This window comes from Corvus brachyrhynchos, unplaced genomic scaffold, assembly GCF_000691975.1.
Source record: "Corvus brachyrhynchos isolate BGI_N302 unplaced genomic scaffold, ASM69197v1 scaffold305, whole genome shotgun sequence".
NCBI lineage: Eukaryota > Metazoa > Chordata > Aves > Passeriformes > Corvidae > Corvus > Corvus brachyrhynchos.
Window position 1 is genome coordinate 414,315 of NW_008239284.1, and position 23,458 is coordinate 437,772.

Sequence of the window (23,458 nt, forward strand, 5' to 3'; positions counted from 1 at the left end):
GGGTGTGGCCGGGCTGCCCGCCCGACGTCTCGATCATGCTGCTGCGCTTCAGCTCGTTCCTGTCCAGGTACTGCTCGTCGCTGTCCTCCTCCTCCTCGTCCTCCTCATCCTCGTCTTCCTCCTCATCCTCCTCCTCGTCCTCGCCGTCCGTGGTGCTGCCCACCGGGCCCACCGGGTCCTGGCTGAAGGTGCTGTCGAGGCGCAGCTCGGGGATGACAAAGGCTGGCAGGGAGCTGGGCTGCTCCTCTCCCTTTGCGGTGGCCACCGGCTGCTTTTCCGCCAGGAGAGGAGCCTGGGTGGCTCCCAGAGCGTCCCAGGGCTCGGCCGGAGCCGCTGCCTTGGCAACCAGAGGGGCATCACCCACTGCTGCTGCCTTCCCATCCTCCGAGTGCATCTGCCCCGGCTTCTCGGCGTCCGTCTCCAGCATCTGCCAGAGGGGAAGATAAAGAGGGATGAAAGCAGAAGCACCCCAAATCTCTCTGGCCTCCTTCCTGAGGAGCCTTTCCCCTCCTAATACCCCACCTACAAGGCTGGCACCGATTTGTACCACCCTAGCAGTGCTCTAGTGGGGCAGGATGGCATCGTCCCCGTGTCCCCAGGTGGTGCCAAGTCACCCATTGCTCTGTCAGCACCCAGCCCTGCTCCTGAGCCCTGGAACACCAGCTTCCCCCAGCTGGCAGGAGTGCAATGGTGGTGCTCAGCTCCCCCCTCCAGCACCCGGCAGCACCGGTGGGTTTTGAGGGTCCCCAGGGTGCCAGCTCGGCTCCAGGCGCAGCGGCAGAGCCGTAACAGCATCCTCACCCCGATGGCTCCGCGTCCCCTGGGAGCTGCTGCCCTGCAAGGATCTTCCCCAAGGGCTGCAGAGAAATTCAGCAGCTCGTCCAGCAGCTCTGGCCCCTCCTGCACCACGTTATCAAATGCCGAAGGGAAGCGCTGGGCTCAGCCCATCCCTGGATTGTCCCAGCTCAGCCCGTGGCTCTGGGTAAGCCCTACAAAACCACAGCCATTCCTGCCAGCTCCTGTTGGGTTTTTAGCCCTTGGGGCTGGTTTTTCCAGGTTTCTTTGCAGCTGGAGAAGGCCTGAACAAGCTCTGTCCTTTCAAAGGGAAAAGCCCAAGTGAAAAACTTCCAAGGCTGTTTTTGTGAGCAGGGGTTGAGCCCTCCCCTGCCAGCGTAGGGTCCTGTGTGATTTTTCTGTATAAGCCAAAGGGGCAAAACCAGCCCAGCAGGGAAAAAAGACCAAAGGAGAGAAAAATCCTCCCTTTAGGAAGTAATTCCCTCCTACGCACATCCTGGGCCGGGGCTGTTCCACAGGACCACCCCCAGCTAACAAGTCACCCAGAAAAGTCACTGTGTCCCCAGCTGAGATCCAAGCATTTGCACAAACCCAGCGGCAACCAGAAAGCTGGAGTTAACAAAGACACCCCCTCTGTATAAATTAAGTTGACTTCAGCTTCAAAAAGGGCAGCAGCCCCAGGAATGAACCCATCCAGCCTCACATCCCATCGGGAAGGAGCACCCATGGAGTGGACAGAGGTTGTGTCCCCCTGGAGGCCCCAGCCTGGGACAGCATCCCCTGGGACAGCCACCCTGCTGCTGGAGGGCACGGAGGTGACAACCACCCCTGCACATCCCCGGGCAGCTGTGAGAAGATGTTGGGCTGCAGAAGCTGCTGTCACCGCCAGGAAACACCTGGGGGTGTGTGAGTCCCATGTGCACAGAGGGGACAGCACTGACAGTGCCCAGCAGTAGCTGCCTGAGCTCAGGGGCAAAGAGCCAGGCAGGTTTCCAGGAAGGCGCCACAGCCAGCTGGGCAGGAGCCCACATGTGTCCAGCTGTGCCTTGTCCTGTTTTATCCCACCCAAAGGGCCCCTGTGACACCTGTAGCACGGAGACACCCAGCCTGACTCACCCCAGCTGCAACTCAGCATCACCTGAACTCCCTCAGTGAGTCTGAAGACTAAAATTCAGAGACCACCATGTCCTTGGCCCCTTCACGACATCGCCCCATCCATGAAACAACTGGATTTGGTGTCAGGCACAAAGCAGATGATCCTTTCACCCCATCCTTGGGGCTGTTTCACTCCCCTCACTGTCATTCCTTGTAAGAAGGGAATGCTCCCAGCCTTGCCAGGCCAGGCTGCCATTGGCACCAGCGTCTGCCTCAGTGATGCTGCTGATGTTTTATTTGCAATCACTGTCATCATTATCTCATGAAATAATTAGAGGAAAAACCCACAAAGCCCTCGAGTCACTCCCCACAAAGCCCTCCGCCCAACGCTGCCGATCTGCCCAGTCCTTCTGCTCACATTGCTGGGTGCCTGCATCAGATAAGGTCCTAGAGGGAAATGAACAGGCTCCTTTAAAATGAGAGACGTTCGGGGATTAAATTAAATCCTTGCACTAATTCAATCAGAGCCTCTGCTGCTCTTCTCTGGCATGGAGGGGATGAGCAGCAGCCTCACCACGAGCAAGGGTTGGTTCCATCTCGGGCTGAGAGCATCACCAGGGCTGTGAAATCCTGTCTGCACAGGGCTGAGCTCTGCTCAACATCACCTGGGGTGGGGAGAGACAGGGGAGGAGAGGCAGCAATGCCATCACTGCCAGACCTGCTCCTGGCTGGAGGCACCAGGGACTTCATCAGCACGAAGCCAAGGCCACCTTGCTGCCCAAAGCTGACTGACTTGGGACCTCAAGGATGGGGATGGGACCAGGTTTCACAGACTCACAGGATGGTTAGGGGTGGACGGGACCTTAAAGCTCATCCAGTCCCACCCCCTGCCATGGACAGGGACACCTCCCACTGTCCCAGGCTGCTCCAAGCCCCAATGTCCAGCCTGGCCTTGGGCACTGCCAGGGATCCAGGGGCAGCCCCAGCTGCTCTGGGCACCCTGTGCCAGGGCCTGCCCACCCTCCCAGGGAACAATTCCTTCCCAATATCCCATCCAGCCCTGCCCTCTGGCAGTGGGAAGCCATTCCCTGTGTCCTGTCCCTCCAGGCAGCAGTGGAGGCAGTGCTGAGGCTGTCTGAGCAGGGAGGTGCTGTCCTTCCACCTCACAGACGCACCCAACACATTCCATGCTCTCACTGCAGCAGCCGCTCAGGAGCCAGCAGCCAACATCTGGATCTCTCCATTCTCAATGCCTTGCTCTCACTGCTCTCAACATCTGGGTGTCCCTGTTCTCCATGTGCAGCTTTCCCTTTTTTCACCATCTGCATCTTTCCCTGCACTCCACAAGTTGCTCTTCCCATTCCCAGCGTCTGGGTTTCCCTGTCTGGATCCGGGCAGGTCAAGGGACTGTGGAGTTTTATTCCATCCTCCCTGGAGGATCTCACACTTCACTGTTTCAGTCTCTCTCAGACTGAGAGGTCAAAGTAGCATTTCCTGAGAAGGGGAAGAGAAAGCAGAAGCAAGAACTGCCTCCTAACCCCAGGATGGCTCTCTGGGGTCATTTTAGGGAAGGAGGATGATGGGTCTGAGACCAGAGCAACAGCAAGAGAGTTCCTAAGAATTATCTCCTCATTCAACAAGTGTCAACACACTCCAAAAAAAGCCAATACTGCCCTGCCTGCTCCAACATCTTCAAACCTTGCACCTATTACCCACTTCCTGGGTTCTCTGTGCCTTCAAGGATCACTCCCTGACCCAAAAAATAAAGGTTTTTTTCAAGGTTTTTTAAGTTTTATTGAAACCAAGGCATGGCAGAAGTACTGCAAACCCTCTGCTCCTTGGTCTGTACCTCGAGCAGCTTTTTCCCAGTTGCTCTCACAACCAGGACTGTTCCAGTTGACCAGCAGAGAAAATTCCAGCAACCGTCAGCACAACATCGACTTCTCCAGCATTTCTTTAAATAATATGGCCTTGCTGGTGGCCCACAGCTAGGACTTCCAGCTGGGAAAACCCCAGCCATGGAGACAGCACAGCTGGGAGCTGCAGCCTGCCCTGCCCTTGCCCTGGTGCTGCCAGCCCTCCCACTGCCAGGAGTGGCATTCCCTGAAATCCCCAGCTCAGGGAGGTCAGGGATTGTTTTGAGGCTCTCAGCTTCTCATTTCAAAGCCTCTGCTCTTCTCAGTCATGGAGCCACCGTGGCTCAAGGAATGCCTGGCCATGGGAACATGTAATTGAGTCTCCCCTGGCTCCTGATGGGGATGCTCAAGTTTTGTCTTTCTTTTGTGGTGATGCTGAGGAAGAGGAGGCAAAACACAGCTCAGAGAGCTGCCCTGCACCCAGGTACCTCCTCAGCCAAACTCAGGGATTGGGAAAAGCAGGGAAGTCCCTGCAAGCCTGTTGGACATGGATGTGAGCAGGAGAGCAAGGGATGTGCTGCTGCAGCTGTGCTCTCACCCAGGAGGAGCAAATGGATGTCCTGGGATGCTGCAGGAAGAGCTGATCTTGTGGCTGTCCCAGACCATGGCAGCGCCATGCTCTGTGTGTCCCATGGGAGAACCTCTCTGGCTCCTGCTGCCCTTCAAAGGGCCTTTGCTCCAAGGTGCCTCGCCTGTCCCCAAAAGCATTTAACTCCATGGGAATGAGACCAACTCTCTCTCCAGGGTTATTTTGGGAGAGATGCAGACAGCAGTGGGTTCCCTGTGCTGGAGGCAACATCCCACCCCACAGCAGAGGGGTTGCAGGGAGAAGAGCACCTACATCATCCAGGGCCCCATCAACCTTTCCAAAGTAGGTTTTTCCTAAAGCAGAAGGAAAATATTTTACAATTCCGGTTCTTAGGATGGGACAAACTGTGCCCAGATGCACCAGATCAGTTTCATGACTCTGAAATGCTGCTGGTGATGAGCACCTCAGGATTTAAAAAGTGACAACAAAGAACCAAGGAAGCTCACAGCTCCAGGGAACAGCATCTAATGCACAGCATGGATGAGGGGAAGAAAGCAAAGCCAGGAGTGCAAAGCAGAACTACCAAAACCTGAGAAAATCTTCATGGGAGTCATTGTGAAAGTGCTCACAAGGAGCACTCCCCGAGCTCTGCTCCTCACCCTCTGCGGGGCCGGCCAGGGCCCGGGGCTGGCTGCACAGCCGGGTTTTCTACCCTCTCCCTGCTTCATTACTGCACAATGAATAATTGATCCCGAGCAATTAGTGTAACAGCAAAAGCAGCGCGGGTGTATCAGCCCGAACAGCAGGGCCAGCAGTGCCTGGGGCAGGGCGCTGAGGGTGGAAGCACAGATGGGACGCTGCGGGGGGAAATGTTTGTACCACCCCAAAAACCTGGCCGTGGGCTGCCTCAGCGCTGGCGGGAGAAGCCCTCACGAGGGAGGAAGCGATCCCGTGGTCCCCGCACAAATCCCGCACCCCATCCCTGCATTCCCAGCGGGTCGCTGCCCACGGGGCTCTGCCCAGCCCCAGCCCTGCGCCGCCGCGGGCTCAGCTTGCACCCCGCACCTCGGTGTCACCACCTGCTAAAGGTGCGGCCACCAACCCGGGACCAACCCTCGCCACGCCGTCACCGCCGCAGCTCCGCGCTGCCCGCCCCGCCCCGCGGCTTCCCCGGCATTCCCAGCTCCGGACCCCAACCCGTCCCCTGCCCGGTGCCCTCCATCCCCAGCGAGGCTCCGAGCGTGTCACGGCTGCAGTTCCAGGCTGAACCTGCTGGTTGTTCCCCCGTGCCAGTCCAGGGAGGGTATCCAAAAGGCTGCAAAAGTCCTGGAGCAGAAAACCCACACTGTGGGCACATTGCAATGCTGGTCCCACAGCAGGAGCCAGCTGGTGCCGACGGCACAGCCGTGCACAGCCCAAATTTGAGAGGCAACCTCGAAACGTCCCCGCCGCTACAAATGCCCCTGCGCTCCTCCCGGGTGCTCCTCACCAACCCTCAAGCCCAGCCTGGTGCCAAATGAGCTGTGCAGGAGCCACAGGTCCCCCAGGAGAGAGCAGGGCCGGGAGCGGAGCGAGTGCCTCGGATCCCCAAGGACATCAGCGCCCCTGACGCCCGGTGCCTCTGCCTCAGCCTGAGCCGGATCCTGCCCAGCGAAGGGTCCGGCCTTCAGGCCGCAATCTTTGCGAGTAAAACCTACCAAATGCGGGCTCTCAGCTGCATCCCCCGGGCCGAGCGAGCGGCATCTCCCCCGGCAGCCCCGGCCCCGCCATGTGCCCGCGGCGGCGCTCGGCTGCTGCTGGCGCAGCGCTCTGGCTCTGCCCCCGCCGTTATTAATGTCCGTGTCAAGCGGCGGCTGAAACCGCCCCAGCCTCTCCCAGACACGGCTCCCTCGTGCCCCTCGTGCTATTTATGGCTCTGCCGGCTCTCCCTGGAGGTGCTGTTACCTGCTGACAGCAGCGGACGGCCGCCGTGCCCTGAGGAAGGGCCTGCATCACCCTGAGAGCCGCCGCGCTCCCCTTCTGCTGCCCTGTCCTGCCCCCGAGCGACACCGAGCGCAGAGATCCCGGTGCTTCCTGCTTAATGAAACTCTGCTGCAAGTTCGCTGTTTGTGGGGTTTTCCCCCCAAACTGTTTTCTGTGGCGAAGGGACAGCTCTGAAGTGGGGGATGCTCTGCAATGGGGCGCTTTGCCCTTTGCATCCCAATCTCTGTGAGCGGCTCGACCCCAATGGACAGGGACAGGGAGAATAAACAGGCAGGATGGTGGACAGTGTCCATCCAGGGGACAGCCCACGCATGACCATCTGCTCCTCCTCTTCTCCTGCAAGGCCAGTGCCCTCTCGTGACAGCCCCGTGCACAACCGGGCTGGGGGCCTGACTGGGCATTTCTCCTCCTGAGATTACACTTCACTGACCAAGGCAGGCAAGTTGTCCTGACAGCTCCAGAGAGAGAGCACAGCGAGGGGTGTGTGCACAGCCACTCTCAGACACATGCTGGTTTTATCTGCCCCACAGCCACCGTTCACTGACGGGTCCTCGCTGTGCTCAGCTCTCCTCCAGCACAGACTTCGGGCACACACATGTCCCTGTGCTCCGGCCAACTGCAGCCCCGTGAATGCTCCTGCGATGGAGCAGAGGACCTGTGCTGCCTGCTCTGCCTCACAGGCAGCCACAGCTTTGCAGTGGCACAGGAAATGTGGGAGCTCCCTGGTCTCACTGGACACCCTCTGTCACCACGGACAGCAGTGACGTGGCACAGTCACCCCCACAGCCGTGCTCAGCTCCCATCCTGCCTGCGCTGGTGAAGGGAGCTGGGCCTGCTGGGGCTTGTGCCTGTTCCCTCCCCGAGGCCACCTGGGTAGCTGCAGGTCTGTGGGACACAGGATGTCACCACAGTGGGGGTACCTGGATGTCCCTGAGACTTAGAGCACCCCCAGCCTGAGGGTCCCTGGCCCCTCTCAGTCAGGAATGACCCAGCCACCACCCAAACCTGCCCATACCCACTGCTCTGTGTCCATTGTGATGGGGATACAGCTCCTGAGCCGGGCTCCAGCTACTGCCTGCAGCCTCATCACCGCAGGGCGAGTGCCGGGGGACCCAGAGCTGTGAGATGATGTCTGGGTCATAAATATCCCTGGCAGTAAAAATCCAGAGTGGTGGGAAAGGGGGAGGAAGGAGCAGATCCTGTCACTGCCATTCAGCCCACAACCCTCAGCACCCTTTCCCTTCGGTGCTGCTCAGAGGGGGAATCTCTGCAGCATTATGGGCTGGGGCAGAGCTCTGTCCCCTGGGAGGGATGAGGGAGGTGACATCCAGAGCCTGATGCACTCAGCCACTGCAGATCCACTGGGAAGGACTCATCCCAACACCACTTACACAGGACCATGAGGTTGGTGCTGGAAGCTGCTCCTGCTGCCAGCAGAGATCACTGGAAGAAAACATCCACCGAGAGGAGAGGGCCTGGCAGAGCAGCTCTGCTGTCACTGCCTCCAACAGGGCTGTGGCCAGAGCCACACACAGGAGGGAGGAATCCCAAACGGTCCCAAAACCAACACTGTTGGCTCCAAAGCCACGCACAGCCCTCCTGCAGTGGTGCTGGCAGTACCCTGCTGCTCCAGCAGGAAGGGGCTCGTTCCAGGGCAGGACACCAAGCCTCGTGGAGGGCCAGGGGATGCCACAGGGGCAGGATGAAGCTGTGCCTATCAGTCCCACACCACTCTGGGCATCAATACCCAAAGGTCCCTGGAATTTTGAATAGATCCTTTGACTCTGCAAAGATATCGGGGTTTGAGTAACTTTTGCAAGGAGTTACTTGAACTGGACTTCATTGGCTGCCCAGCCCCACACTCCCCGCCCCTGCCATGCTGGGAGAGAAGAGGAGGAGCAGCCACCCGAGGCAGGAGGTGTTTGGGGACAAGGTTGGAGCAGGGCTCCAGCCTGGCAGGCTGCAACAAAGCACTTCCAGCACCTTCATTAAATCACAGCAGCGCTGGCTCGGAGCACTCAGTCTGTGCCTTTGACCACCCTGTGCAAATGATCTCACACCCCCCAACCCCCCCGGGCTGCCGGCGCCGCTCCTGCCGGCACTTTCCCTCTCACCAGCCCTTCTGGGGATTCCTTCCAGGGTTTAAAACTGTCTCTGGCCATGATGGAAGTGTTGGCGGCTGCTCCTGCCCGGCTCCAACCCCGAGCCCTCCTGCTCTGTTGGGCGGGGGGATGCGGGCTTGCTGGATGCAAGCTGGGAGAACGGGAATCACCCAGAGGAACGGGAATCAATCACCCAGAGGAACGGGAATCACCCAGAGGAACGGGAATCACCCAGAGGAACGGGAGCCGCTGTTTGGCTGGGAGAGCTCCGCTCTCCTCATGGCTCTGGAGCCCAGCTAAGCAAACGAACGAGCCCAGGGGAGCTGTGGCTCTCAGCTGGCCCATCTGCTCCACACCTCGGGCGCTGGGAGCCAGCTGGGAGCCCCCGGAGCCTCGGTGCCACCAGGAGCAGCACCAAGAGCCTCCGGGCTGCCCAGAGAGGCCAGGTGGAGCCAGGGTTCAGTGACCCAGGGCTCAGGGGAGGTGACAAACAGATCCGTACGCCAGCCCAGCCCCACAGGCACATCCCAGCTTCCTGGGGCCTTGGTTCGTGTCCTGGCAGTGAGGGCTGGAAGCCAACTGATGTGCAACTGTTCAGCCTGGGGAAGAGAAGGTTCTGGGGAGACCTTAGAGCCCCTTCCAGTGTCTAAAAGGGCTCCAAGGGAGCTGGAGAGGGATTTTGGATAAGGGCATGGAGTGACAGGACAAGGGGGAATCGCCTTAAGCTGAAGGAAGGCAGGGTTAAGTCAGATATTAGGACAAAATTCTTTACTACAGAGGTGAGGAGGCCCTGGCACAGGGTACCCAGAGAAGCTGTGGCTGTCCCTGGATGCCTGGCAGTGTCCAAGGCCAGGTTGGATGGGGCTTGGAGCAGCCTGGGACAGTGGAAGGTGTCCCTGCCCATGGCAGGGGGTGGCACTGGATAATCTTAAAGATTCCTTCCGACCCGAACCAGTCTGTGGTTCCATGACTATTCCAGGAGGGACAGCTTCCTCCAGAGATTAGAGTGGACAGAGCTGAACTGGAGCCTCAGAGAGGAAGAGAGGCTCTGGTGCCACGGCCTCACAAATCCATGGAGCCTTTGGTTGTCCTCAGTAAGGAGTTTTCCCAGTCCAGGGCGAGCTGGGCTGTGCTCCCTGGTGTGGAACAGTGCAACAACACAAAGCTTTGGGTTTGTGACCTGGCTGCACATCCTGCCAGCTGATGCTTTAACCCTCACTGGGGCAGAATCACCCTCAAGGTTTCTCCCCTATTCGAGCCCCCTGACAGCACAAACGAGGTGCTGGAGGCTGTGGCCAGGGACAGGTTGCCCCTCCAGGGGCTGCTGTGATGTGCTCAGCCCTGCCCAGTCTCTCGTGTGGGTATCGTGGAAGGAAAGCAGTCTCTGGTGAAGATCCAGGTTTCCTGCCCCTTGGCCATGCCCCGCCCCACAGCAGCAGATCAGCAGGACGCCCTGGAGCAGAGCTGGCACAGATGGGGCAGCAGGTTCCCAGCCCAAAATGGAAAGACTTTGGCCAAAAACAAATTAAGAAAATACGAAATCCTCCCCTCCTTCCCCATCGAAGAGCTGATCACACTCTGACTGAACTGCTGTGAGTGAAGCACCTGCTCAGAGGGACAGGGAGGAATGGGGTTGGCCACAACCTTGTCCCCAAGTGCTTGTCACAGCCACCCCAGGGCCAGTAGCCCCTTGACCGTGCAAGGAAGGCCCGGGAGATACCCCAGTGTAAGGAAAGGGAGTTGCTGGGGCAGGGAGCTGCTGAGGAGCAGGGATTGTGGAGGGACAACAGGGTGGGTACCTGGGACGAGGAAGAGGAGGCAGGGGATGGGACAGGAGAGGGGTGACCCGCACTGACCCATCCGCAGCTGCAGGTGCCCGGGGAGCAGGGCTGTCCCCGCACCCCCCGGAGCCCTCCCGCCCCACCGGCCCTGGTTCCAATCAGCCCTCGGTCACACACTGTTTGCTTTTGCTGACAGCTCATTTACTCGCACTTGTCAAGCACGTTGTAAATAAGTGAGAGAAACAGCCCTGCCCTTCCTGACCACAGGGACGGCCAGGAAGGGGCCGGCCGGTCTCCCCCGGCCGCGCACCCACCGGCCGCTCATTCCCAGCACCGGAGCCAGCGCTGCCAGGAAGGGCCGGGGTCATCCACGCCTGCTCACAGCCGTGGCACAGGGACAGCAGCCAGGGTTGGGACAGTGCTGAGCATCCACCACCTCCCTCGGGAAACAAGGGGAGCACCCGTCCTGGACTCCCAAAGTCCACGCCACCGAGTGTCCGTAATTATTTAGCTTAAGGATAATCTGCATCTTTCAGATACAGCCAGCCATCATCTCCGAGGTAATCTCAGGTCACGGAGCCAGAAGGGAAGAGTAATCAGCCGTTCTGAGTGTGGAAGACACAAAGAAAGAAGCAGTGAGAATCAGATGGTGGCAGCAGGTCCATTACACGCAGGGGGTTGTGCTGGGAATCTTTTCCCTGGCAGCCAAAGCAGCTGGAGCAGCTCCAGCCCCTGTGCCTTGCCTTGTCCCTGCTCTGCAGTTTGCCTTCTCTTCAGTCAGGCTGAAGCACCCCAAGCTGGTACAGCAATTTGAGGGTGGCAGCACTGATGGTCAGCACCCGGCCCGGGGAGGCCGCCCTGTTAACTCAGTTAATGCTCAAAGCTGCTCCTCTCTAATCACATTGCCATGGCTGCGGTTCCTGGCAGCCCCAGCCAACCTCCAGGCTCCACACAGCCCCGGTGGGGAAGGTTTGCTGCCAAGCTGGCTCACCCTGGGTGTGTTTTACAGGCACAGGGCAGGGAGCAGCATCCCAGAGCAGACCCGGACACACAAGAGGGGGGAAGGCTCTGCAGATGGAGAAAATATCCATAGAGTAATTCCTGGGAGCTGCTGCAGCTGCCAGGGTGGGCTCAGGGAAGTCCAGCCAAGTCTTAGAGTGGCAGCAGAGAAGCCCCACTTGCACCACATCTCCTGGACACTGGGGGTAGAGAGCGGGACCACAACAACAGCCACGTTATCCCTGGAGCTCCTCCTGCACTGACTCTGGCAGGAAAAGCCCACTGGGAGCAGGGCTGGACTATCACAGCTGCATCCCTCGTGGATTTCTCTTCCTCCATCTCCAGAAGCAGATGCTGCATTCACCATGTGCTCAAATCCCCCAGAAAACGACAGCTTTGCTCCAAACACAGCTGCTCTGAAAGCAGCAGTGCCAACACGGCCCCTGCAGGGATCATCCCCCAGCCTGACACCATCCTCCCTAGAGACACTGCCAGAGGCACTGCCAGAGGCAGTGACAGCTCTGCAGAACCCTGTCCCTGAGCCACAGGCACCTTCCTGCCCTTACTGCTGCCCTGCCCAGGCAAAGCTCAGGGGGGCCTTGAAACACAGGAGGTACCATCCCAAAGCCCCAAACCTGTCTGATTTCTGTGCAGGCTGAAGGTTGCCACTGGTGGCAGCCATGGAGGCTCCTGAGGAGCTGCTCTCTGCTCGGACAGTGTCCCTTTCCCTGGCTCCAGCACGGAGCTGGCACATGGCACAGCTCTGCCTGGCACCGAGGCTGTGCTGGCCCTTCTCTCCCACCCCACAGCAAAGCCCCCTTGGCCAGACTGTGGCCACAGCAAAAAGTTACCTCTTGCTGAGCTGGAGCAGTTCTGAAGGCTTTGCAAATCAGATTCCTGACCAGGCTGATATTTCCAGCTTAATTTGTCTGTTCGCAGAGCACAGACACTGGCTTTTTTCCCTAAATAGCCCTGGTATCAGATGCCCTGTAAGCAAAGCTAATGGATCAGTTCTCCCTTGCAAGAAGCAGATGATTTTCCCAGCTCCTACCTGCCTCTGCTCTGGCATCCCCAGAGAGGTCTGCCCTGGCAAACCAGCCTGGGCACAGCCCCAGCTGCAGCTCTCCCAGGTCAGGCTCCTGCCCAGCCCTGTGTGCCCACCCTGCCCCAAGCACCCTCACCTGTCCCCCTGGGAGCTCCTTCCCCACGCTGCTCCTTCTTGCATTTCACACCAAGTTTGCTTTAAAATTGCATCCTGGGCACTTCACACCTTGCTGGGTATGGTGCTATAAACTCAATTTAAAGTGCCTGGTAGTTGCTGTCACGCTCCTTTTCTCCGTCCTGGCCCCACACCCCACCAGCGGGATTTCCATCAGTTTTGGCAAGCCAAGACAAACCCCCTTTGTCACAGCTTTGGAGGGCCCATGCTGGCTCTGCACAGCACCCAAAGAACACCCTCTTGGCTACTGAGGCACGGAAAAGCCTTTGAAAGAGATGTGATGTCTTCTGGAATGCTTTTTCACCTGTCCAGTGGCCAGACTCCTTCCACAACTCGGGGAGCAGACGCTCCAGGGCTTTGCTCTGAGCAGAGCCCCACGTCCTGCCATGAACAGTCTGGGCTGGGGAGGGCAAACAGCACCATCCCCTGAAAGCCCAAACAGCCCAGAGCTCCTGTCATGATGGAGAGCCACCAAGATGCCCCTTTTCAGGACCTGTTAGAGATACTCAGGTTGGAAATGTCCCTGCACAGCTTCACCCTGGATGATCTCCAGCCCGTGGTGGGATCGCACCCAGCCTAGCACAGAGCCCCTGGCAGCATCCAGCTCCATCCCGTGGATTCCAACAGGGCCCCCATGCCTGGGCACGGAGTTGTGCCAGTCAGATGCACCACAGGACAGCAGGAGCCGCGGCTGAGCCCTGTCACCTCCATGAATCAGCTGCCCGGAGCCGCTCGCAGAGTGGGAGGTTTGGCTGGTAACGAGGTTCTCAGGCTTTGTGCGCTGCTGTTGCTATTTTAGTCCGCCTGAAACGTGCAGGAAAAGGAATCCAGAGGCTCTGTCTCCTGCGGAGATGTTTGTGCTGACCCAGTTTGGAAGGCTGCAGAGCCAGAGCCGCATCTCCCTGCTCCAGGACTGGCCAGTGCGGCTCCGGCTGTGCCGCGGCTCCAAGGACGAGTCACCTGCCCCGGAGCCAGCCCGGCCAGGCACCCACACACGGACAGTGACGTGGGGCAGGAGCTGCTCCACCACCCTGTACCAGCCAAAGGAGGGATCCGGGGGTTTTACCCCCGAAATCCCCATCTGCAGCACTTAAAGCTCTTCAAACGCTCAGCACAAGGGTTTCTCTTCTCCCAGAGCAGCATCACCCACCAACAACTCAAACTTCACCCCCAGACACAACATGACCCAGCAGAGACTGCCGCTGGCCCAGACAGCTCCGTGGGGCAGCCCCAGCCCCAGAGGAGGCAGATGAGGGTGTTCTCTCCACCCACGCAGGGCAGGGGTGTGTGACAGTGCCTCAAAGCCCTCCACACACATTTCTCTGCCAGAGCTGCTGAGACAGTGCTCCCGGGCCAGGCTGGAGCTCCTCCGTGTGGGAAAAGTGCTGGGGCTGCCTCGCTGAGCATGACAAACAGCACTCTCCAAATGACCCCTCTGTGCTTTGAGGACATCTGTGGGGTCAGGATCAAACACCTGAGCCTACCCAAGTGCACAGAAGGGGTAAATCTCTGCCCTGCTACTCCCCTGACCTCGGCCTTTTAATCAGCACCCAGAGATCACAGCTTGAAACTCTCCTCCTGCTTTCAGTCCTGCCCCAGAGCCGAGCTCTCGGAGCAGGCTGGCCACGGGGGTTGTACAGCCTCAGCAATCCAAATATCCAAATGCAGAGGCTGGGAGGTGTCAGCCCAGCCTGCCTCAGCTCCAGCCAGCGGATGCAAACACAGCCACTGCTCCCCAGGCAGGGCAGGAAGCTGCAGGCGCAGCAGTGCCTGAATACAAACTCACTCCTCACCTGGCAAACAAAGAGCCTCCTGCACAGCCCTCCTGGCAGGAGCATCACTGAGCAAAGCCCTGCTCTGCCGTGCTCCAGGCAGGAATCTCCAGCTCCCGCGTGGGTCTCTTACCTTGCTCTCCGTAGGAGCTGCTGCTGGATGTTGCTGCTTGGTGATGTTCTCAGCCAGACACCAGCAGATCCTCTTCTTCTGCTCCTGGGAGTAAGCCTCCAAACTTAATAAGCACTCCGACTTCTGACGTAAAGGAAACACAGGCAGGGAGAAGGTCATTAGCCGTGTGTCGCAGGCCCTGCCTGGCTTTGCAAACTCCTTGCTCCCTACACACCACAGCACATGAGGGGACACCTCACACACCTGTCCTGCACCCTGGGCACGGGAAAGTAAAAGAGACTGGAAATCAGCTCCCTCCAGACAGGGAGTGGTGCTGGGGAGCTGGGTTTGCTTCCAGGAGCAGGAGTGGAGCAGCACGGGCAGAGCGCAGGGGGCCCTGCACCCTGTGCCACTGCGGTGGAAATGTGTCTATGAAACCCATTCCGAGGGTGGAAATTGCTCTTTGCCATATGCAAACACTAATGAGGCACCAGAGCATGAACTGGTGAGAACAAGAGCCTTTGGGCTGGGTGGATCCAGGAGGAAGAGCTCAGGGAAGCTCCAGAGCAGCATCCCCGTCCTGCTCCTCACTTAACACCAGGGTGAATTTGGGGATGAAGCTCCAGAGCAGCGTCCCTGTCCTGCTCCTCACTTAACACCAGGGTGAATTTGGGGATGAAGCTCCAGAGCAGCGTCCCTGTCCTGCTCCTCACTTAACACCAGGGTGAATTTGGGGATGAAGCTCCAGCTCTGGTCACACACTGCCTGAGAGCAACATGCAGCAAGGAAGGAATTAAGAGAAATGATGGGAAGCTATCCCAACTGAACCCACCTCCTCTTGCTGCACATGTCCTTTGTGGCACAGCCCTGTTCCTCTTGCACAGGTTTTCTTTGGGCCAAATCTCACTCACTTACGGAACTGTCTGACCAAGTTCTCTCAGCAGCTGCCTCCCAGCCCTTCAACTGCTTCTCTCTCATGCTAAAAATTAAGCATTATAACATCTGCTGCCTGCTGGGATTTTGCATGTTTTGCTTTAAAAAGGGTCCAGAAATGCCCAAGGTTGGATCATCTCCTTAAGTGGCCAGATAGGAAGAGGAAAAAAAAATAAAAGCAAAACTTTAGGACAGACCGCAAAGAAAGGAAAAAGAGTCTTTCACTAAGGGTCATAAAAAAGGCCTTTTCTTTCCCCCTAGAATTTCCTTCCAGAAGGGCAGGTCCCCAATAGCTGTTTTTTCCCAGAAAGGTCAGAGAGAACCTGCAGCTTTGTGACTCCAGAGACACAACACAGCCAGAAGGGGAAATGCTCTTTAGTCACACCATTTAAATCACTGTTTGCATTGGATGGGAATTCATTCACGTTTCATCCAAAATCCCCTAAAGTGGTAAATAAACCAAGCTCCTGGGAAAGAGGGCTCTGGTTCAGTCCTTTGCCCCTACAAGAAGACTTCCATGAAGGAGAAAGTTTGAGCTTTCTTGTGCCTTGTCCCCACACTTATTCCTACAGGCCTAAGAACTGAAAATTCCTGCTCGGGCTTCCTGAGCACAGTCAGATGAACAGAGGTTTGGGATTCAGGGACACAGGGTGGTGGGCTCCCTCTTCTCCCACAGATCCTGTGATCCAGTGATGCTCTGAGCATCCCTGGAGTGTGACAGTGCTCTTTCCCATCCCAGATGTCCCAGTCCCTCCCAGCCTCACACCAGCAGGTCACCAGGCTGGAGCACTGTGACACCCTAAGAAGTCGTTCCCACTTTCAGAGTAGAGGATGAGCACCCATTTGCTGGGATGAAAATCCCGGCTGGCATTTCCCTGCCCCACGCTTGTGGTCAGAAGAGAATGAAGCAAGAACTCAGCAAAGCCTCAAAGCCATCAGGGCAGCTGTGAGGAGCCCACCCTGATGCTGTACCTGCTGCACACTCCCAGCCCTGCCAGGCTCAAAGCAATTCCAAGGACGTCCCGTGTCCCCTTGCTGTGACAGACACAGAGCTCACCTGGCCCTGCCCTGAGCCCCTCACTGATTCAATTACAGCCCATCTCTTTGATTGAATTCAGCACAGATGCTCAGCTCCCGCTGGCTGCTGAGAGCAAAGCACCCCTCTCCTCCCCCTCAGCTGCTGCAGGCTCCCTGACCTCGGCCACAGGGAATGTCACAGCCAGGAGAGAAGATCTCCCTCTGCTCCAGAAGGCAGGGAAAGGCAACCACCCCAATGCGTATCCCAGGGATTGCAGGCAAGGCTGAGGGGGGACGTGAACAGCCAAAATTACATTTATCCAACCTGTACATATTTGACCATCACTTTTATTCCTTCACGGTGCCATTTAACTTCTCCAACGTACATTTCCCAAGGAAAGAGCTCTGGTTTTCCCTGTTCCATTAACCTGCTCTCCCAAAAACTTTCACCTGGATTGGGGAAAGCCCAGCCCACACAGGCTGAGCACCCGCAGCTGCCTCCAAACCCAGGCAAAGTCTTTTGGGATGCAGCCAGATGAAGGGCTGGGTGTTATTTGGGATCAAGCTCGTGGCATGTGTCCCTGGAACCTGGTGGTCCATGCTGGGCACCCACCTGCCCACACAGGGGAGGCTGGGCAGGGGGGACAGGGAGCTGCCCCACGAGCTGGGCACAGCCTCCCTGCTATTGTTTTCCTTCAGGGAGGCTGCTGCTGGGCCTGCCAATGTTTACAGAGAGAAAACAGGGTTTAATCTCCCGGTGCTGGGAAAGGAGGATGCAGATGGCGTGAAGGGGGCGTTTGCCACCAGATAAAGGCAACAACTGAAGTGGCTGCCTGGGGCTTTCTGCCTGCCTTGCCCCAGTGACAAACATGTTATTGCAGGTGCTGTGTGCTGGGCTCAGGGGCCGCTGGTAAGCCCACGGCTCCAGGGCAGCACCAGCGTGAGACCCCCCACCCTGCCCATGGGAGAGCAGGAAAACACAGCAGGTATTGCAGAGAATGACCCAAACCTACCAACACCAGCCCCAAACGGGCCCTGCTACAGCCAAGGATTATCTGCAGGAAAAGGTTCCTTCTGCTCCATGGGAACAGCTCCCCCAGGCTGAGACCCAACCCCACAGCAGCCAGCTGAGAGGTCTGGCCAAGCAGAGCTCCTGGCTGCCCCAGCACACACCACACAGGGAGGGCCTGTGGGCTCTGTAGCCCGTAAATCATGTGAGGAGCTCCCAGAAAATGACAGCATCACAGGAGGAGCCCCCAGACCCTACACACCGAGACCCCTCAGTGCAGACATCCCCTGCTTGCAGGGCCCAGCACACACGTGGGGCTCTGTGTGACACTGCCAAGCTGAGAAATCACAGGAACAACGAGCCAGACTCAATCTGACACCTCTGGTGCCCTGAGCTCAGTGCCCAGCAGAGCCCAGGGCTGTTCTCTCACCGCTGTCTCCTCTGGCTGTGTCAGGGACACATTTCCAGGGTGAGAGGGAGGGGTCCTGTCACAGAATCACAGAATGGTTTGGGTTGGAAGGGACCTTAAAGCTCATCCAGTTCCATCCAGTCCAGGGGCAGGGACCCCTTCCACTATCCCAGGTTGCTCCAACCTGGCCTTGGACATTTCCAGGGATGGGGCAGCCACAGCTGCGCTGGGCAATCTCCTCCCACAGATGCAGGGATGCACTTGTGCTCCTTCCCGGGCTCCTCTCTGCACAGGGTTTGTGGCAGGGTGGTTTGGGGTCAGGGCTCCCAGCCCAGCCCTGCCAGCCCCTGGCCTCCAGCGCTCCGGGTGTTGGTCCGTGGCCAAAGCAGCAGAGATCCCAGAGGGGAAGTACCTCGGAAACTGCTCCAGACTACAATGGCTCCAAATCACAGAGCAAACCTTCCCAAGGAGAAACAGCCAGCCCTGGGAATATCCTGTGCACAAAACACGGGCAGCTGCTGCCTGCTGACTTCATGCACCACCAACCCAGGGCTGGTGAGAAAGTTCTGTTTGCTCCCATGCTGGGGGGGAATGGGGGGACCACGGCTCTTCCTGTGGCTTTTGGACTGCTGGGCACACTGGTGACGCCCATAAAAAAAACCCTGGCAGTAACAGCAGAGCCCTGCTAGAGCTGGGATGCCCAAAAGGTGCCAGGGGTGCTGCAGGAGAGGATGTGCATGGAGATAACACGGACAGGACATAGCAATCTCTGCAGGGCTCTGCTGTGGGGCTTGGTTTTGGGAGCACTGATGATGGCACAGCCTGGGGGATGCCCAGAGGGACCTGGAAGTGTTCAAGGCCAGGTTGGACAGGACCCTGATCTAGGGAGTGGCATCCTGGCCATGGCAGGGGTGGAACAAGATGAGCTTTAAGGTCCCTTCCAACCCAAACCATTCTGTGATTCCGTGGCTCTCTGTTAAACCTCTTGGAGGAAAAGCCAGCCTGAAGAACCTTTTCCACCCACTGTGGAGCAGCCAGTGAGGACATAGGGCTGTTTTCCCAGGCCAGGCAGTTGTCCCTAAGTGGCTCATCAGGTAAAAGCCTTCAGAGGAATCCCTGAGAGGAGCCAGGCACAGAGCTCCTGCTGCAAACAGAGAGCAGGGCCAGCACCTTCCAGCTCTGCAAACATCCTTTCCTCTCCTGGAAGAGGAAAACAGCTCAGAGCTGAGGCCCCAGCAACACCAAGGTCACCCAGCTCACCCAGCACAGCCCCAGAGCTTCCCATGCCTCTTCCCTGGCACAGCCCCATGGACAGCGAGCTCCAGCCTCTGCAAACAGCCCCAGGACCGTTTGAAATCATCAGCCCGTGGCATCTGGGCCTTTTTAAAATCTCTCCAGCACTGTGACTGCACCATATCAACTCTTCTTTTTGCCAACATCTGGAAAATGTGACCCCAAAATTAAAGCTGGGGGGAAAAAACCCCATGTTTTTTGGTTATCTCAACACTCAGGTTCAGGCTGAGCTGTGTAAAGACGCACAAAACCAGGAAAGCTGAGTGTCTCTGTTTATCTGTTCCTCCAGATGGGACACGAGCACTCCCTGCTCTGCCTGAAGAGCCCTGAACTGGGAGCTGGCAGTGCCCAGGAGCTGCCCTGTGCCCCTGCTCTGGGTGATGCCAGCCTGGGGCTTCTGCTACCGGTGTCACTCAACATCTGACCCAGGTAACCCCCCTGGGCAGAGGAGGTGAAGCCCAGGGTCTGTCTGCACAGAGCAGCAGCCTGGCCACCAACCCCAGAGCCACAGCCATGGGCACTCCAGCTCCAGGGACATCCCCGAGACAGCTTGGACCAGGGGGACATTTCAGCTGCAGCTGGAATTTGGGGCGGTCGTGGGGATGCTGGGTAGGGCAGTTCAGGAACGCCTCAGCCTCTGGGGCAATCTGCACTTGGGTTCATGGCACAGCACCCTCCAGAAGGGCTTTCCCGAATGCTGGCATTGCTCTAACGGTGTCTCACAGCTCCTGCAGCTTGGACTGCTCAGCACCACCCAGGGAAATCCAGGGGCTGGGACTTGATGTCCTTTGGAGGGAGAAAAATGGAAAGCTCTGTTCAGGAAAGAGTTAAGCTGCTGCTGTGAGTGTGACATGGCAGAGGGACTCAGTGTCCAGCTCTCACGTGAGCTGGGTGACTCAAGGCTTGGGGAACCTCTCGGCATCCCAGAAATGAGCCACGGAGGAAACAAAGGAAATGTCAGAGAGCAGGGAAGGATTCTCCATCTGGGAACATCTCCTGGCCAGCAGCAGCAGAATGGCCGGAGCAAAAGGAGTCCCCCCTTCCACCGAACAGGACTGGAGCAGAGAGAACACACTTCTGTTCTCTCAGAATATGCATGCCACAGAACTGGTGAGGGCAAGGAGGCTCCAGGCTGTCTCTACCTGAAGTGCAGTGCCCACTCCCCCACAGCCCAGGGGATCCTTCCCCCCATGCAGGACAAGCCCATCGGACAAATTACAGCCACAAATCTCACAAACACCATCTCTTGTCCTTTTGTGAATGAGAGGAAGTTGAGGTACAATTCCAACAGAGCACACAGCCCATTTCCCAGACAAAGGCTCATCTCCACTCCCTTCTCCCATCCTACAGCTCCTCACTAAACAAATTCCTCTCAGCTGTTCCCTTGCTCTCTTAGGTTTGATGACACCCCCTGCCCAGCCCTTTTGCCCTCTTCCCTATCACCAAACCATCTGCCCAAGACAGTGCCCAAAATGCTCCTTGCAAACTCTCCTGCTGACATGTCCAAAACAGCCAACTCCAGAATTACCCAGGTGTACAGTATCTGCCAGGCCCCAGAGTGCCCCTGAGACTTGTCCTCTGTGCCATCAGTAAATTGCTTTTCCCAGCATTCAGCTTTACTGTTTGGAGACAGGAACCTGGGCTCTCCCTGACATCTCCCTTTGGACAATGCCACATCCCAAAGGGCATTCAGTGAGCAGTGCTGACTCCCAGCAGGAGCAGAGAACACTCTGGGGAATGAATGCTCCTACGGAATGAGCTGGGACTGGGATGGAGTGAAGCACATTTAGAGAGGCTACAGCACTGCTGTGATCCATTTGTTCAAAGCACTCCCTTGGCAGCAGCTGGGACACAGCCTGAGGGTGGGAACAGGAGCAGTGCCCACAGGGAACCTCTGCAGGGTGCAGGGGTGTGTCCACACAGAGCCAGGCTGTGGCTGCCTCATCCCTGCAAGCGTCCAAGGGATAGTGAGTGGCATCCTTGGCCATGGCAGGGTGGGACAAGATGATCTTTAAAGTCCCTTCCAACCCAAACCAGTCTGGGATTCTATGATGGGGCAAGGTGGGGGACAGTGGCATTCCTCTGGCACTTGTCCAGAGGCTCTCCCATGCAGTCAGGAGGGGCATCTCCAAGGCCAAGCCAGCTCAGGCACAGATTCACAGCATTAATTCGCTCAGCTCTGGATGGGTTGCTCACCACAGCAGCACAAAAAGCTGCTACTGGAAGGATTTTCTGTTGGAGAAGTTTCCCAAGACAAACTCCGGTGTCTGCAGATGAAAACTTTCAGAGGAAAAAAAAAAAGATCAAATTTGCCAGAGCTTTTCAAAGGAAAAACTTACAGAGCTGTTTGGTTTTGAGTCGATTTGGTCTGAATACGTTGGGTTCGAATCAAACACTTGTAACAATGCATTAAACCCCTGACCTGCAGTTTCCTCTCAGCAGGATATTTCCGGAGCAGGGAAGGGTGTGAATACAGTCCTGGACCACGCTCACAGCTCCACATGGCTCCCTGTGAGGCTGCCCATTTCCTTCTGACAGGTTTTACACATCCCACGAGGTGTGTGTGTCCTGCAGGGGATGGGGTGGGATGGGGAAAATGGGGCTGAACTCCCACACCCCAAATCCTGTGGGGTGCAGAAATATGGGTCCACATTGAATCCCAGAATCCCAGACTGGTCTGGGTTGGAAGGGACCTTAAAGCCCATCCAGTGCCACCCCTGCCCTGGGCAGGGGCACCTTTCACTGTCCCAGGCTGCTCCAAGCCCCGTCCAACCTGGCCTTGAAATATGAAGGGGTCTCCCTTCCTTCGCATTCCTGTGCCAGTTCCACCTATTGCAGTGCTCAAATCAGCCACAGAAGCTGTTGTCACCACAGGCAGGGTCTGTCCAACTTTAAACTGTGCTCTTCATATTTAAAATCCTGAAAGGAAAGATGCCCAGGCCAGGTCTCGATGCACTGGCAGGACTTTTCCACATATCAGCTGGCAAATAGAAAAGTTAGAGCAGCTGTAATGGCCATAAGCTACAATACAAGGAGTTCCACCCAACATGAGGAAGAAATTCTTTCCATGAGGGTGGCAGAGCTCTGGAACAGCTGCCCAGGGAGGGTGTGGAGTCCCCTTCTCTGGAAACATTCCAAACCCACCTGGACACATTCCTGTGTCACCTGCTCCGGGTGACCCTGCCGTGGCAGGGGACTGGACTGGATGATCTCCAGAGGTCCCTTCCAACCCCAGCTGTTCTGGGATTCTGTGATTCCAGCTATGCCCAGCATTCCTGAGATCAAAAGGTACCACCTTCCCTTCCAAAGCCCCGGCTCGTGTCACAGCTGCCCCTCAGAAGGAACAAAACCCCCAAAAGGGGCAGCTCAGTGCAGAACCTCCCTCTACGTTTGCAGTCTTTCCAATCCCATTCTACATTTAGCCTTTTCAGGATGCCAAGTGCCCCCCAGAACCGGGTCCATCTGCACTCAGGATCTCCAAACCCTGCAATTCACAGCTTGGAGAGGCTGTAAAACAAACACCCTTTGTGCTGGACCCCACACCAGGCTCTGCAGCTCCTGTTAGCTCTGCCTGCAAACAACCAAATTGCCCAGAGTTTAACCTCTGTGCAGAGATTTATTACACACAATTAGACAGGATGACCAGCAGGAGCTTTTCTGTGCCACTTCCTGAAGGTTGGAATTTTCTCTCTTGTTTATAATAAATTAAGCAATTCACAGGTATTAGAACATATTTTCATTTTGTGACACGTCAGATCCAATCCACAGATTTCTGTGACCGTATGGGTCAGAACATTACTCAGAAACCCTCACGATGAGCAACAGCAGGAGCCTGCAGCTCAAGGCTTCAGCAGAGAGCTCTTCCTGCAGCAAAGGCAGTGTCAGCCCGGCCCCGTGGGCTCCTCGCAGCTCACAGCAGCACTAAACACATTAGCGCTCATTGCAGATGATTTGTGGGCAACAAACAGCAGCTCGAGAGCTTCCTCCAACCTCCCAGCCCCGTGGCAGCAGCACGACGGATGTGTCTGCCCAGCCCACGGCGACAGGAGCGCTGCTGAGAGTGGCCACCAACCCCCTGAGCCACCAGCGATGCTCAGCAGGGAGGGCTGAGCCAGGAGAGGGCTCTGGGCACACACAGAGCTGCTGACAGGGCAGGGATGGAGCAGGTCAGGGCGGGGAGGGACCCCTCAGGGTGACATGGGGCCGAAAAGCCATGTCAGCTCCCACATCCTTCCCTTACCCATCCTTATCCTTTCTAGCTGCCACCAGCGGTCACAGGGTGGGCAGCCAGACAGTCCTGACCCCCTGCAGCCCAATTCCCACAGCCTGAACGTGTCCCCAGGGCAGAGCCAGTCCCTCTCAGGGGAATCCATGTCCCCAGGGCAGAGCCAGTCCCTCTCGGGGGAATCCATGTCCCCAGGGCAGAGCCAGCCCCTCTCCAGGGGAATCCATGTCCCCAGGGCAGAGCCAGTCCCTCTCGGGGGAATCCATCCC

General features: G+C 57.4%; 1 protein-coding gene across 1 annotated transcript in view; it reads right to left on the reverse strand.

Moving 5' to 3' along the window:
* RGS3 (regulator of G-protein signaling 3) overlaps nucleotides 1-23,458 on the reverse strand; it is a 67,352-nt gene that overhangs the window by 10,198 nt on the left and 33,696 nt on the right. The window contains exons 19-20 of the mRNA XM_017740276.1: nucleotides 14,325-14,447; nucleotides 1-427 (exon numbers count right to left, since the gene is read on the reverse strand). Coding sequence (XP_017595765.1) covers nucleotides 1-427; nucleotides 14,325-14,447 — 550 coding nt within the window. The remainder of the gene's footprint in view (nucleotides 428-14,324; nucleotides 14,448-23,458) is intronic.